This window comes from Tachyglossus aculeatus, chromosome 10, assembly GCF_015852505.1.
Source record: "Tachyglossus aculeatus isolate mTacAcu1 chromosome 10, mTacAcu1.pri, whole genome shotgun sequence".
NCBI lineage: Eukaryota > Metazoa > Chordata > Mammalia > Monotremata > Tachyglossidae > Tachyglossus > Tachyglossus aculeatus.
Window position 1 is genome coordinate 46302681 of NC_052075.1, and position 17117 is coordinate 46319797.

Here is a 17117-nt window from a genome sequence, read left to right on the forward strand (position 1 = left end):
GTGCTGGAAAAGGATTTTACTCCACACCTTCATAAGTGGCTCTTCCCAGTTACCTCCAGGAGAAATAGGCAATACTACATTGACTACATATAATTTTGCAATGTTAGGAAAGATTCTCTTCTTGATGCGCATAAAACTTACTCTCATGAACTGAGAGGAGAATATGGCCCTTAGTGCATTATGGATTTATGGATTTTTGTTCAGTTTTCATGTTCCTCTGATTTATGGTCTTAAATATAGCTGCTGCTGCTGTTTCCAAATCCCCCTTTAAATCATGTCTAAATTGTCCTTTTCAAGTCAGATAATCCAGGCCAATTGAATACATCTCCAATCAGGTCCCCTGAGGTTTCTTTCTGTCTTGCGAGGATTATTTTCCTGTGCAGTGTGTGTCTTAAATTTATTTTGGGGGGGGGCCACAAAATGAGTAAAAAAAAAACTACCTTGAAAGTACTGTGCCTGACAAGAAATTCTCTTCCATAAAGATTGTACTGTTATGTCTTTGGGTGAGCAATGCTCGTGTCTGATTTTAGACTGTGAGCCCACTATTGGGTAGGGACTCTCTCTATATGTTGCCAACTTGTACTTCCCAAGCGCTTAGTACAGTGCTCTGCACACAGTAAGCGCTCAGTAAATACGATTGATGATGATGATGATTTTAGAGGCCCACTCGTGTGGATTCAAAATCTGATACAGCAGTGTGTATAAGAGCTGTAGATCATTTGGATATTAATTGCTCAAGTACTGGATCTATTATATATGTATTTTTATTTTTATTTGTACATGTTTATTCTATTTATTTTATTTTGTTAATATGTTTTGTTCTCTGTCTCCCCTTCTAGACTGTGAGCCCACTGTTGGGTAGGGACTGTCTCTATATGTTGCCAACTTGGACTTCTCAAGCACTTAGGACAGTGCTCTGCACACAGTAAGTGCTCAATAAATACAATTGAATGAATGGAGCTGAGAGCTTCCTGGCCTACACGAGGTAGCCACTAACTGGGCTCTGCAGAAGTTCAAATTTTGACCCTGGGTGACATGAACTCAAATTCCAGATGTTCTGGAACATTTTCCAAGGCCAGACCTAGCGGGCTTGTAGCCGTCCTGTGGGGTTCATCCTTCATTCATTCAATTGTATTTATTGAGCACTTAATGTGTACAGAGCACTGTACTGAGCGCTCGGGAGTGTACAATAAACTATAAACAGGCACATTCTCCGCCCATAGCCGCCCCCGCTCAGCTGTGATCCCCTTACCTTTCCTGAGAACCAGTTCCTCTTGTTACCGTTTCCAGGTGTTCTGAAAACTTCAGCTTCTGACCCCGTTCCATTTCTTCTGTAGACACAGAAGCCGCTTCCATTTGTACTCTTGATTTATGGAGCACTTGTCCAATCTTCAAATAATTACCAGGATTGAAAGATAGGCACTTTCCAGATATTTCCTACATTGTTTATGTAGATTTCCCCCACACATTATGGCTCATTAAGATGCTCTTCTTTCCATTGTTTTTCTTTTCTTTTGTTTTTTACCCCTCTAAATTAAAATGTAAAAGTCGTGCTAATTTCAAGGAATGCAGGTCTGAAAATGCCAAACATGAGCTAATCCCCTCTGGACAATGGAATACGTTGTGCTTTGGATTGGAAATTAGGTATTAATGTCTCCCTCTTTGTATCTCCTGCATCCCATGAAGGGAATGGGACCATTTGCTCCTTAACCTGGGCATTTTCAGACTGTGCTATGAATTTTCTTTTTCATATTTTGCCGGGATAGATGTGTATGCTATCTAAAATGCTTTCTGTTGGGAAGATTGGCACGGTTCTTAAAGGGCTTTCCAAAGGATCCATTTTTTTTTTTCTTTCCTAGGTAATGGGGCTAAGAAGCAGCCTGGGTCGCCGATTCTGACCCTGATGCACTTTGCGGCTTCCTCAGTGCATCATTGCTGCTAATGTATAGCCTAATCTATTCTCCGCTTTCTGCAATGAGGCCGCCTTTACTGTTTCCCTCGGGATCCTCCTCCATTGTCTAATGGCTGTTCACGTTAAGAAGTGTTTGGTCCAAACTGGAGGAGGGGTCGAGACGGTTCCAAAAATCTGAATATTGCAAGCCAGAGGAAAGCGTGTTGTCGCTGCCAGCCCTCCTAATCCCTTTTCACTATTTACACCCTGTAAGAGTGTTGTGCTGTTAGGTGGGCCTTCCAGAACTTTATGCTAAAGTGTTCAGAGGTAGAAAATCAGCAGTTAATCTGAGCAGCTGCCCAGAGGTGAACGAAAAAACTTCCACCGAGAGCTCCCTTAATACAGGCGAGCTTTAAAATAAAAATGGAATTGGCGATGTGAGATGAGTAAAGGAAAAGCCCATACAGGTTGAGTGAAATCTGAATGAGTTTAGCATGTCCCTGGCAGAAACTCCTGAAACTGAAGGGAAATCCATTCAGGAGAGAGAAAATGTGAACATTATTGGGTCCAATGTCTATATGGGTACAGCTTGGCAATGAACAAACCCAAGAATAGTCATCTTGAATATCACAGTTTTTTTCAGAGACTTCATGGAATTGAATATAGCGGGGGGAATTTTTAGCCCGACTCCTCATATAAATAATCCCTTTAGGATATGGACTCCGGATTTGGTCCCCAAATTGTAATGGCATATATAATCACACTTGTTACCGTCCTGGTACTGGTTGATGTCTGAGTTACTGTAGTGTCACTTAGAGCCAGAAAGATTTTGGAATGTCTTCAAAGCTCTCAAAGCCCAATAATTCTATAGTCTACAGCTAGATTTTTTATTATGTATATCCTTTCCTTCTAAATACATCTACCCTGTCACTACATATCTGTATGTGCATAAATAGAGTAAGGGATAAGGATGTGTGTGTGTTCGTGCATGTGTGTGTTTATCTTTCAAGTGGGAAAGCACCTCACATAAATACAGAAGACAGCTTTTAGTCTAGTCCAGATTTCATTTCTGTTCCCTTTTAAGTTTAAAGTACTAGTATTCCCTTTTGTAATGAGATTTTGCCTTGCTGTTTTTTGAATCCCATCTTTTCTTGCTTCCATTGAACTGATGAAGATTACCTTTGGAAATGGTAGTTTTCAATGATTCCCCCCCACCCCCTCCCCAATCAATTCTCCCAAGTGATTTCCATAACGTGAAATAACCTGAAGTGCAGGAAAATCTTTATTGGAAAAGCAAAGGTTTCTTCCCCATTCTTTTTTCTACTCTTATTCCCTTCCCAAAAAATCCCTCTTGGTTTTACATTTCTGAACCTGTTCAAATCAACTTCACACACTGGGAGAGGCTAAAAACAAGAAAATACTCAGTCTTTACCTGGATATAGTAGCAACCAATGAATTTCTTGAGTGCTTCCAGGGTGCAGAGCAATGTATTAAGCACTTGAGAGAATGTAACAGAATCACAAGAAACTTTCCCTACCCTCAAGGAAGTCACAATCTAATAATACAGTTGTGGTAGTTAGGCACCCACTATGTGCCAAGCACTACACTAAGTCAAATGAGACTCAATCACTGCCCTTAAATGGGGTTCACAGTCTGAGGGAAAGGGAGAACAGGTATTTAGTTCCCATTTTACAGAGGAAGAAACTGAGGCACAGAAAAGTTCAATGATTTGCCCAGGGTCACATATCAGGCAAGTGGCAAAAACAGGATTAGAACCCCGGGTCCCTGACTCTGAGGCCCATACGCTTTCCATGAAGTCATCTTGCTTCTCAGTGAAGAGTCTATTATATCTTTGGATTAAACTAAAATCAGTGTATAATTAGGTGGTCCATTCTCCTACTACAGCAATAAAGGACATATTTGTGTGTTTTTTGTGTCTGAAACTCTTCCAAGATAAGCGATTATTGCAATTGCTGAGGTTCTGTCACATAAGTAAATAACATGCATTTTTGTGTTCCCCTAGAGCTCATTTTCTGAAGTAGATAGAGAAGATCCACAGTTAGCAAGGAAAACGAAAATACCCTCATATTTCTAAAGCCCAACCAGTTGAATTAAGGCTAAAATGAAAATCTTGCTGAGTCCAGACATTGGGCTCATTTTGTTCCATCAGTCAGTGGTGGTGTTGAGCATTTAACGTTGTGCAGAGCACTGTACTAAGGGCATGGGAGAAGCAGCGTGGTTCAGTGGAAAGAGTACGGGCTTTGGAGTCAGAGGTCATGGGTTCAAATCCCGGCTACACCAGTTGTCAGCTGTGTGACTTTGGGCAAGTCACTTAACTTCTCTGGGCCTCAGTTACCTCATTGGTAAAATGGGGATGAAGACTGTGAGCCCCCCCCCCCCCCCCAATGGGACAACCCGATCACCTTGTAACCTCCCCAGCGCTTAGAACAGTGCTTTGCACATAGTAAGCACTTAAATGCCATCATTATTAGTATTGTTATTATTACAGTGCAGTTCAGATGAGTTCTTTTGTCCGTTTGTTCTGCTTATTTTCCTTAGGGCAAAAAGCAGATGACTGCAGAATCACAAGAAACTTGGAAGTCCAGCTGGGAGAGGTTGGGGGGTGGGAGGAGGTCAGATCAGATTTCAGCCTTGTATCCCTCCACTCCCTCCAACCACTGGCATTGAGGATAGAGAATGGTTCTGGGAGTCAAAAGGTCATAGGTTCTAATTCCTGCTGTGCCATTTGCCTGCTTTGTGATGTTGGGTACTTCTCTGTACCTCAATTTCCCTCATCTGTAAAATGGGGACTAAGACAGTGAACCCCATGTGGGACAGGGACTGCGTCTAACCCGATTTTCTTGTATCCACTCCAGTGCCTGGCACACAGTAAGTTCTGAATAAATACCAGAATTATTATTATTAGAGGACTTGTCAGGTGGATGTCAGCCCTCCCTGCTTAGGGATAATGAGTTAATTACTTCAAAGATAAGCAAGTGGGATTCTTGACCTGTGCTGGATGAGGTTATTTTTTTTTTATCCATTTAACATGTTTCTTAACTTTATTGACTAGGTTGAACAGAGGGTGGTGAAGCCGCCTTTGATATTGTGTGTGGATTGTGTGTTTTTTCTTCCCTCTCTTCTTCCCTCTCTCCAATACCTTCTGCCTAGCCAGGCCCCTTACAGTTCTGAAGACAAAAGCAGATTTGAGGACCCACATTGACTGGGCTACTGCAAGTTAGAGACAGTGGCATCAGCCTATGTCATTTTAGATAAGAAGTCAACATAATGCAAGCTTTAGGGAATTACTGGTTTGTGTTGGAAAGAAATCACCCAGCCAAAATTGACAGGAAGCACCCCATCAGCAATATACAAAGAGACCTCATATTCCGGAGACACCAAAAGCGTGGGAGGGACTGGGAAGAAAAAAAGAATCCGGATAATTAAGAGCATTGTATCAATCTGTTTATGGACACAGTGACCAGTAAAATTTTACTCTCATAAATGTTCACAGCTTTGGAAATGTCCGAAGAACCTCTGTTCAAAAAAATGCTTTTTCTAGGAGTCCTTTTGAAAAGTCTAAATCAAGTAATAGTGATTCTGGTAGTTGATCCTTACAAAATCCCTTTTCAAAGAAATCTCAGTGTAGTTCCCTTGGCTGCAAATTAATTTTTTAAAATGTGATTTTAAGAAGGTGGCAATCCCACGTATCTAGAGGAAGATTTCTTTGTGGGTTTGACTTTCCAAAAGACACACGTGTATTGGGGCAGATTGAAAGGGATTGAAAGGGATCTGACTTCTCCCTGTTTCCCCAAACTCAGGTTTCATGCCTACCAAAGAAAATTGCCCAAGGACTTTCTATATGCTACAGAGAGCAATCTATATAATCTGGGCAGTCCCGTATGAATCGGCCCTGCCTCAGTCCTCTGTCTTCCTTACAGCTTTTTTTTATAGTTTATCCTTTTGACCCTTTAGAAACATCCTGTTCACCTACTCTGAACACTGTTTGTGTTTAATATATACTTTAAGGGATGGTGGTTTTTTTAAATGGTATTTGAAATGCTTACTATGTGCCAGACACTGTACTAAACGCTGGGGTATATCCAAAATAATCAGGTTGGACACATTCCCTGACCCATAGAGGACTAGCAATCATAATCCCCATTTTACAGATGAGGTAACTGAGGCCCTGAAAAGTTAAGGCACTTGTGTATATATGTACATATTTATCATTCTATTTATTTTATTAATCAATCAATCATATTTATTGAGCGCTTACTATGTGCAGAGCACTGTACTAAGCACTTGGGAAGTACAAGTTAGCAACATATAGAGATGGTCCCTACCCAACAGTGGGCTCACAGTCTAGAAGGGGGAGACAGAGAACAAAACAAAACATATTAACAAAATAAAATAAATAGAATAGATATGTACAAGTAAAATAAATAGAGTAATATTAATGATGTGTATATATCTATAATTCTATTTATATTGATGGTATTGATGCCTGTCTACTTGTTATGTTGTCTGTCTTCTCCCTTCTAGACAGTTAGCCCATTGTTGCGTAGGGATTGTCTCTGTTGCCGAATTGTACTTTCTAATAATAATAATGATGGCATTTGTGAAGCACTTACTATGTGCAAAGCACTGTTCTAAGCACTAGGGGATGGAAGGTGATCAGGTTGTCCCATGTGGGGCTCACAGTCTTAATCCCCATTTTACAGATGAGGTAACTGAGGCTCAGAGAAGTTAAGTGACTTGCCCAAGTTCACACAGCAGACATGTGGCGGAGCCGGGATTAGAACCCATGACCTCTGACTCCCAAGCCCGGGCTCTTTGCACTGAGCCGCACTGCTTCTCTGAGTGCTTAGTACAGTGCTCTGCACACAGTAAGCACTCAATAAATACGATTGAATGAGTGAATGAAGTGACTTGCCTAAGGTCACAAGGCAGCCAAGTGGCGGAGCTGGGATTAAAATCCAGGCCATCTGACATCCAGGCCTGCTCTCTTTCCACTATACCGTGATGCTTCTCACTAGGCCACACTGCTTTTCTGTTGCTTTTTGACTGGTATTTCCACCTCAGTGTTTTGAGTCACTGCCCTGGTTTCCCATTGCTCTGTCTCCTGGTCAAGTTTTCATTACATTTAGGCCCTGGGAAAGATTAGTTTCACAGGTGCTATGTATCTCAGTTTAACGTACACTATTTCCCTTTTTGTCTCCTAGGTTTATTCAAGAGATCGAACACGCCCTAGGACTCGGCCCCACCAAACAGTGTCCGCTCCGAGAGTTCCTCACCATGTACATCAAGAACATCTTCCTCAGTCAGGTTCTGGCCGAGATTAACAAGGAGATCGAAGGGGTCACCAAAGCATCTGACCCCTTGAAGATCCTGGCCAACGCAGACACCATGAAGGTGCTAGGGGTGCAGAGGCCCCTCCTTCAGGTAGTAGAACATTTCTGTCTGATTTGCTTATTGAATTAACAAACTCCAAGCATATAATGTGTTTTCCAGCCTCAGTAAGGAAGAGAGGAAATGGACCTAAACAACAACCGCGGGTTAAGGTAAAGCTTCCCTTACAGTTGGGTGTCAAAATGCAATCCACTGGAAAGACAAAAGAGGATGGGGAGAGGAGAGGCAAAGGAGAGGGAGAAAAGTCTTTCTAATAATGTCTGAAGGAACCTCAGAAAGCCTTCCAGTCCTCCTCCCTGCTTTCAGCTAGCTCCAAACATAAACCGCTAAAAGTAATTTGGGATAAAAAGTATCAAATGTGCTCTGCACTCAAAGTGGTGGTGATAATTATGGTGTTTGTTAAACTCTTACTATGTACCAAGCAGTGCTCTAAGTGTTGGGAGATACGAGTTAAGTAGTTCGGACATGGTGTCCCACCTGGTTCTCACCGTCTGCATAGGAGGAGAGCCTACCAACTCCGTTGTATCGTACATTCCCTAACACCTAGAGCAACGCTGCGTACGGCAAATGCTCATTAAATACCACTGATTGACTGGGCCGTGAATTTGTGGGTATTTTGCCCGCTGGAATGCCGCCACCACTTCCTTTTCAAATCCCATTTTACCGATGAGCAGTCAGACGTGCAGAAATGTAAAGTGATTTACCCAAGGTAATCCAGCAGGCAAGTGGCAGAGCGGGGATCAGAACCCAGGTCCTCAAACTCCGAGGCCCATGCTCCTTCCACTGGGCCACACTGCTTCTTCAAGTGAAGTAGTCAGAATTTGTCGCTTGTCAACTTCCTTTATTTACAGTTATTGCACTGTAGAGCAGGCAAAATTGGAACTGAAAAGGGGTGCCGTGGTCTCAGAAGAAGTTGATGGGGAGGGTCCAGGATACGACCGCGGTCCAAGTGTGGGCCTGTAGATTGTTAACTATTTCTGTAGACTGTAAAGTTCCTGTGGGCAAGAATCGGGCCTACCAACTCTGTTGTATCGTACATTCCCTAACGCCTAAAGCAATGCTGCGTACGGCAAATGCTCATTAAATACCACTGATTGACTGGGCCGTGAATTTGTGGGTATTTTGCCTGCTGGAATGCCGCCACCACTTCCTTTTCAAAATCACTACATTTAAGGAAGGAAAAGGAAAACAAGTGTTTTCTGGGGATGAAAATAATCTTCCAGCAGGAGGTGTGTATTTGAAAACTGGTACTTTATTTCTGCGCAGCACAGATCTTCTGAAATCCCCAATCAGAAGCCTCTAAACTTAATAGCTTTCTTCCTAGCCAGCCAGATGAAATGGCATTTCCAGGCAGGATGTATAAGAGATTACTCATAACATTGTCACAGGCCATTTTCAAGCATCTCACTTTGTCTCATCCATTAAAACCAATTACTCTGTTTTGAGAATGGGAGGAAGGATAAGAACTGTCAAGTCAGTTCACCTGCCCAGCCAGGTGACCCTGTCAGGGATGGATAATTATATTGGGATTTGTCAGTGTGCATACCCTGAGTCTAAGGCTAGTCAAGCAATTAACCTCACAAATTTGTTTCTGAAGCCTAAGAAAATGATTGTATTACTTGGCCCCTCCCTACCCCCCAACACTTAGTTCTCTTATGGGCAGACCAATTGGGGGAACCATAGGAATAAGGTGAAAAAAAGGAATTAGGCAAGGCGGCTTTTTCTCTGATGGAGTATTTCCCTCAGGTTGTGGATGTAAGCAGTGTAGCCTAGTGGATAGAGCACAGGCCAGGAGTCATATATTCTAATCCTGGTTCCATCTCTTGTCTGTGTGACCTTGAGCAAGACATGTAACTTCTCTGTGCCTCAGTTACTTCATCTGTAAAATGAAGACTCTGAGCCCCATAAAGGACACACGGACTGTGTCCAACCTGATTAGCTTGTATCTACACCAGCGCTTAGTACAGTGCCTGGCACATAGTAAGTGCTTAAATACTTTAATACTTATTTAAATGCTTAAATAAGAAATCACTTTCAGGCAGTTGTGCATGGCCAAGATTTTTGAAAGTGTTGGGACCCTTTCAAGTCATCACTTCCAATTTATTTAATCATAAAAAAGAATAAAAAGTGTTTTTTTTTCTTTTTTATATTTATCCTCAAGGTTCCAAAAAGAAATATAGGGCGGATGTGGAATTTGGAGTTTAGAATGCCTTTAATGTCATGGTGCAGGCTGTTGTCCGCAAAATTTAGGAAGGTAAAGGTTGTAAGGTGAGGGGTGTCTGTTCTTTGAATGGAAACGCCAGTGAGTAGCTACCAATTTTACCGGAAGCCTTTCTTCATTGTCAAAGGGGAGCCGCCTGGCACTTAATACGGAATCACTCAGTCAGTGGTACTTATTGAGCATTTATTAGGTGCAGAGCACTGTACTAAGTGCTTGGGAGAGTACGGTATAACTGAATTGATAATAAAGTGCTGGATAGTGGACACAGGCATTATTAGTCACTGTGCAGGAACCAGCGGCAGCTTCACAGCCCTTTTCTAGAGAAACTCCACAGAATCCCCCAGTGCCTTCTCGCCAGTGGTTGGCCCTTACCCAGTGGTGCAGAGAAAATAGCTGCAGGCCTCCCTTGATCGAGTAGAGTTTGTTCCCTCCTGGATTTTTTTGAAGCATGCTGGGCCACCTAGTCCTGGGTCTTTCTTTGGAAAAAGTGCTCTTCCTAATCGGTGTGGTACTTGGCTTCTACGGATGGCAGAATCAGAGAATTAGGATTCTAGAAACTGAGTGGGGGAACCGTGAACTGAACAGGAAGTCAAGGGTGAAGGCAACTCCGAAGATCAAAACATATGCGTTGTTATAATTACCCCCCAATCAGTCAACCAGTGGTATTTAGGAGTGCTTACTGCGTACAGAGCATTTGAGTACTAGGCATTGAGTACTAAGCATCTGCGTACTAACCATTTGGGAGGGTACAGAATAAATCCACAATATAAGATATATAAGATATAAGGGGCTTACAGTTGAGAGGGCGAGACGGGTATTGGTATAAATAAATAAATTATGGGTGTGAACATGAGTACTGTGGGATTGAGGGCAGGGTGAATTAAACGTGCAAATCCACGGGGTGACACAGAGGGAGTGAGAGAAGAGGAAATGAGGGCTTAGTCAGGGAAGGCCTCTTGGAGGAGATGTGCTTTTAATAAGGTTTTGAAGGTGGGGAGAGTGATCGTTTGTCAGATCTGATGAAGAGGGAGGGAGTCCCAGGCCAGAGGCAGAATGGTCAGGTTAGCGGTGAGATTTTCCAAAAGCCCCAAAGGGTAATATTAAATAGACTGTCAGATTTGACCCTTGATGTTAAAGTATCCTCTTTTGTGATTAAATCCTTTGTATTAGTCATTCCCTTCGAGACTGCATGATTAGACAGAAGGGTAAATGATAATCCTGGTGTTTAACTCTGAATTTTGGTGTCTTTCTGACCTTCACTGGTAATTGTCGATTGATATTTATCCTGCCTGTGAAACACTTGATATTTGGCTTGTGGGATAACTGGGAATGCCATTTACCTTTGGGTTTTCAATTTCAGGGCTGTACCTTAGGATGATAGCAATTAGTTATCCAACCACCAGGAAGCAAGTTTGGCAGGGTGGGTGTGTGGCCTTGGGTCGGGAATGGGCTCAAACAGATTCCCAGGGATTCACTTCGGGTGTCACCTCCTCAGTGCCCGACTGCTGATTCCAGTGGCACTTGATGTGAAGAGGTGGGTCCTGTGGCCAAGCAGACGCTGCAATTTCTGGCCTGTCTGGGCTTTTATCGATGAGTGGCATAACTCTGATAACTCTGTCATCCATGCCAATGGAGGGAGACTGAGCATAAAGCAGGGATATCTATGAATCATCCCAAATCATTGTTCTTTTTTCTGTTTCCGCTTTCACGCTGCCCCTTCACAACCTGTCAGTGAGTGACTGATCGGTTTCACCTCGCTTTCTTGGAGAGGTACCAATAGGCAGCAAAATAGCCAAAATGCAGACAGGAGTAGGAGCCGGGGTACGTGGTCCACAGAGGGGATAATAGATGATCCGGACCTAGATGTATGAAATCCTTTGACCTGTCCCAGTACTTGAGCGCTCCAGGCAGAGAGTTCTGTAGATGAATTCCTATTGTTACAACACGTCCCGGCATCCCACGCGTGCCGGGTGCCGATAGGCTCTGACGGAGAACCACAGTAGATGGGGTGATTGCTGATGGCCTGGTTAAAGCCTCATTGTGCCAGTGGAGCACACAGCTGCTTGCAGTATAATGACTTGCCGGAGATAATTACACTGTTGCCTGGCCCGATTATCTCTCCCACTAAGCTAAGACACTGCCAGAGCGCACTTGCCGCTTTTCCAAGGAAACATGACCAACAGCCATGGCATATTGTTTTCATCATGTCAAATTATGTTAATAAGAAGAATGGCTGCAGTGAGTGGCATTTGAATGGTGACCAAATGTGACTGTTCTTCTCTCGGGTGCTGAGTAGATTTAGCTTTTATTAGCAAAAACAAATTAGTCCCTTACCAGTTCTGCTCTCCATCATAATCAGAATCTATTAAAGCATGATAGGAGCTGATCAATTGAATTCCTTGACTCTAAAAGATTAACAAGTCTGATGCACCAAGAGGTTAACTGATATACACAAGGTCTTCCATGGTGTAAATTAGGCTTAGAACCCAGGAATCCTAGGGTCTTCTCTAATTCCTTCCTAATTTTCCTCACACAAAGGATACGTTAAATAAATCCATCTCGGCCCAACATTTTTCGGGGTCTTTAATTCTTGTAATGTCATCTTATTAAATATTTTGATTGTATTATCATTCATATTATTAGAATTTCATTTCTTTTTACCTTTATTTCAAGCTGGGTCTCTCAGGGGGAGCAGGAGGCTTGATTTATTCAACCATCTGCCCTGAACTATACAATGCCGCTTGATTTTCAAGGGTTTGTGGCTAGTTCTGGCTTCGTTCAGAGAGCATCAATTTGAGCATGATTGGTTAACTATATTCTTTGGAATTTATTGTGTTGAAGCTCTTTTCAACAAGAAGAGATGTAAATGCATTTGCACTTGAGGTAATTCACCTTTCAGGCGTCGATGCAAATTTCTGATGCCTTCCAAACCTACAAATGCTGGCATGTAGTTGCGTTATTATCACTGTACCTCCACTGCCATTTATTTACATTTCCATGCCTCTTCATTTCTTGTCAGATGTTTCTTTATTTTTATACTATTTTTTGTAACTACTGTAGGCTCCTGGTTGGTGGAGAGGATTGATAATGTACCCACTGACCAGAGTCAATGTGCGCATTGACCAGAGCCAGCAACATAGAAAACCAGCAAGAGTCAGGTTTCAAAAGTGGGATTCCTCTTGTAATTGGCTGTGAAGACCAGTCAAGTATCCATTATCCTCTGGGATTCTACTATCTTTAATATTAAAAGAAGAAATGGGCTAAATTTGCCAATAAGTCACACAGAAGCAATGTGGCCTCATGGAAAGAGCACGGGCCTTGACGTCAGAGGACCAGGGTTCTAATACCAGCCCGGCTAATTATCATCATCATCATCATCAATCGTATTTATTGAGCGCTTACTATGTGCAGAGCACTGTACTAAGCGCTTGGGAAGTACAAATTGGCAACATATAGAGACAGTCCCTACCCAACAGTGGGCTCACAGTCTAAAAGGGGGAGACAGAGAACAAAACCAAACATACTAACAAAATAAAATAAATAGAATAGATATGTACAAGTAAAATAAATAAATAAATAGAGTAATAAATATGTACAAACATATATACATATATACAGGTGCTGTGGGGAAGGGAAGGAGGTAAGATAAATACAACTGACTGACCACAGCCTCCCCCGCATCCTAAAAATTCAGAAGGCCTCCCGTTGCCTCTGCATCTTCTCCCGCTTCTCACACTGGAGAAGCCAGGCTAGCTCTCTTCCTCCCTTCAAGGCCCTACTGAGAGCTCACCTCCTCCAGGAGGCCTTCCCAGACTGAGCCCCTTCCTTCCTCTCCCCCTCATCCCCCTCTGTATCCCCCCATCTTACCTCCTTCCCTTCCCCCCAGCACCTGTATATATGTATATATGTTTGTACATATTTATTACTCTATTTATTTTACTTGTACCTATCTATTCTATTTATTTTATTTTGTTAGTATGTTTGGTTTTGTTCTCTGTCTCCCCCTTTTAGACTGTGAGACCACTGTTGGGTAGGGACTGTCTCTATATGTTGCCAACTTGTACTTCCCAAGCGCTTAGTACAGTGCTTTGCACACAGTAAGCGCTCAATAAATATGTGTCAATTGCTGTGCCAATTGCTTGCTGTGTGACCTTGGGCAAGTCACTTAATATCTCTGTGCCTCAGTTTCTTCAACTGTAAAATGGGGATTCAATACCTGTTCTCTTTTCTACTGAAGACTGAGCCCCTATGCAGGACAGGGATTGTGTCCAACCTAATTAACGTGTAAATACCCCAGGGCTTAGAACAGTGATGGACACATAATAGGCACTTAACAAGTACCATAAAACAAACAAACAAACCATCATCTTTTGGGGTAAAAAGGTTGCATATATTCAGGGCTAACTTGGAATTACTGATCAAACCCTGGAGGGGGAACGCAAGAAGCCATTTTCCAAAGCCAAATGCTTTTAAGATTTCTTCTGTGTTACATCTTGGTCATTTGGCACCCCAGTGTTAATAATTTGTGTAGAGTCCTTCTTTCTTGTCAACATTTCTAAACATCCAGGCAGGAACCTCATTAACATGTGAAAGAACTACATGGAGATGTTGAGGAGGTCATAGAACAGTGAGAAAAACATTCCTTCTATTGATGTGTTGCGTAAAATGGACCCATCTACTGGGAACTTGACAAATGCAATCAATTTGCTTCACTGAAGAAAACCAATATCAGAAGGCAATGATTCTTGGTCACTCTTCAACTGGGCCAGAATCAAGCCCCTGATAATTCCTTAACCAGTCAATCATCTTCGTCTAGTCAATATCTTAATTAAAAAGAGAAAACAAAAGAACTTCATCAGATCTATATGAGAGTCGTGGCTGGCTCCTGAGTGGGAAAAGTAATTAAAGTTAGTGAAACTTGTTAAGGCAATTTAGTTGCCATTAAACATGTTTCTGTTTAGGATACTTTCAAAATGGCAGTAGTTTGAAGGTTGTGGTCTTTCACCGAAATCTAAATTTACTTTTCATTGACTGCTGTTTGGACAGTGATTATTTTTTTTTTCCCTTGGCTGCATCCTAGAACTTTTTATTGGAACAGGACCTGTTCTGGCAATTTTGGGGAGTGTTTCAAGATGTTGATTGTCTGCCGTCTGTTTTGATTGGCAGCTGCACGACTCCTTGGTGGATAAGCCAGGAGCGAAGTAATGACTTATGACATATCCGCCGACAGAGACTGAACTACATTAGCACTCTGTCAATCTGATCTTTGGAAAGTGATCTGTACTTGAAACATATTTGACTTTATGTGCTAACAAAGACATCTTCAGAATTTTGCTTAAAGTGTTACCAAAGAGGAGCAGCCAATCAAAAATTAGTGGGAAGGGGGAGATAAAATAGATTGACACTATAGTCCAAGTAAGTGCTCTGGGAGCAATTGCTGAGCCAGCAAAGTATACCCTCAGGAATACTCTAGGTAAATTTTGCAATTTTTTTTTCTCATTCTGGGTAATTGACTGACAGCTAACACCCACAAAAAGAAACTACAGCAGGACCCATGTGAGAAGGAGCAAGGGCTTGGGAGTCAGAGGACCTGGATTATAAACCCGGTTCCACCATTTGCCTGCTTTGTAATATTGGGTGTCACTTCACTTCCCTGTGCCTCAGTTTCCTTATCTGTAAAAGGGGATTAAATACCTGTTTTCCCTCCCCTTTAGACTGAGTCCCATGTGGGACAGGGACATAACAATAATAATAATAATAATTTTGGTATTTGTTAAGCGCTTACTATGTGCAAAGCACTGTTCTAAGAGCTGGGAAGGATACAAGGTGATCAGGTTGTCCCATGTGGGGCTCACAGTCTTAATCCCCATTTTACAGATGAGGTAGCTGAAGCACAGAGAAGTGAAGTGACTTGCAGAAAGTCACACAGCTGACAATTGGCAGAGCTGGGATTTGAACCCATAACCTCTGACTCCAAAGTCCGGGCTCTTTCCACTGAGCCACGTTGCATCTTACCTGATTATCTCCTATCTACCCCAGTGTCTAGTTTGGTGCTTGGCACCTAGTAAGTGATTAACAATATAATTATTATTGTTGTTAGTCTGAGAAAAGCCTCGGACATTTTTCACATGAAAACTGAATTTTCCTGCTAAGAACTTCAGAGCAGATAGAGCAGCTTTTGCCACTCAGCCTTTCCTTGAGTCCAGTTCCTACTCAAGAACTTGTTTGCTCCTAGCTTTTGGGAATAGTGAAAGCGCCCAGAGAAATTGACCACAGTCTGCTGTGGCAACAATTAGAATTCCTGACCCCACCTGTCTGAGATTCAGGGCAAATCATTGACCAGCCACTAAGCTGATTAAAAAAACCCCACCAACTTACCTGATATAAGTTTTTCTTTTCTCAGACGGAGACTTTGGCTGCTGCCATGATGGCAACCTGATGTCGGCGAGCCCCAATTTTTTACCCAGCTCAGCTGAGGGCACCAGTTTTGATTGATTATTTTAATTAGCCCAGTAGTCCAGAAGGGCTGCCTTCATAAATCTTAATTCCCTTTCCCATACTGAGCCCTCCTGGCCTGGGCCTGGATGGGCTTCTCAGTCATCTCTGCATTCGTAGGAGCAGCCGTTCACTGGAAACATGTTTCATATTTGTTTGAGGATTGTCATACATTTCTCATTTGTAAGCCTCCCAAGGCCTGCCAGTGAAAAAAGGCCTGAATTGGGGAAAAGGTGCTGTGGAACCACTCATTAACAGGTTATCTGAGTCACTCCCTCACTTTGGGAGATTGTATATTGTAATATATATACCAACTGTCCTTCTAACTCTGGCTTTCTTTTTTTTCCCCCTCATTATAAATCTGGCTTATTTTTTCATTAGTTTCAGCTGCTCCTCTGATGGATGGTCATATCTGCTTGGTCCAGAATGCCCATAGCATTGACTTGCAAATACTACCAAAGCAAATTCTGATAAAACTGCTCTTAAATGAAAGTCGTGCTGCACCTCTTCTGATTGAGCCCAGGAATTCTCTTTAGCCAGTTGAAGTCCCGGAAGTTTAATTGAGTCTCACTTTTCGATTCTCTGCAGCATTTCTGGGTTTGCTAGTCCTTGCTGCTTCTCCCGATCCTTCCAAGGTCAAGGCTCCCTATCACTCCATTGCAGAAATGCTCCACTGACCTCTTTTCCAATTTCTACTTTGTCGGCACAGTGCCTATTATATGAGTGAACTCAGTCGAAGAGCGGCAGAGAGAAAACTGAATCAGGAGTGTGAAAACCTGGGTTTGTTTTCCAGCTCAGTCGGTGGTTGTCCTCATTGGGTCTGTTTCTCTAGGAATAAGAGAGGGGTATAATGAAAGCCATCTACCACGTACATATGTGGTGAAAATGAATGTGATCATGTTTACGTTAGCCCTCTGGTCTGCTTTCGGGAACGTTAATCACCTGACCTTGACGATTCTTGTCTGCCTCAACTAGCCGGTAGGTTTCATGTTGGGTGTGGAGCGTGCCAGGGCTGGGGAAGAAGGATGGTCGAACAAAGAGGATCCAGAAGGAAAAAGATGCAGAGAGAAACCCAGAATCAGAGTTGTCTGGCAGCTG

General features: G+C 42.5%; 1 protein-coding gene across 2 annotated transcripts in view; it reads left to right on the forward strand.

Annotated features, from left to right (window-relative positions):
- EXOC4 (exocyst complex component 4) overlaps positions 1 to 17117 on the forward strand; it is a 628131-nt gene that overhangs the window by 449406 nt on the left and 161608 nt on the right. For both annotated transcript variants that reach the window (XM_038752201.1, XM_038752202.1), the window contains one exon: positions 7117 to 7336. In XM_038752201.1, the coding sequence (XP_038608129.1) occupies positions 7117 to 7336 (220 nt within the window). The remainder of the gene's footprint in view (positions 1 to 7116; positions 7337 to 17117) is intronic.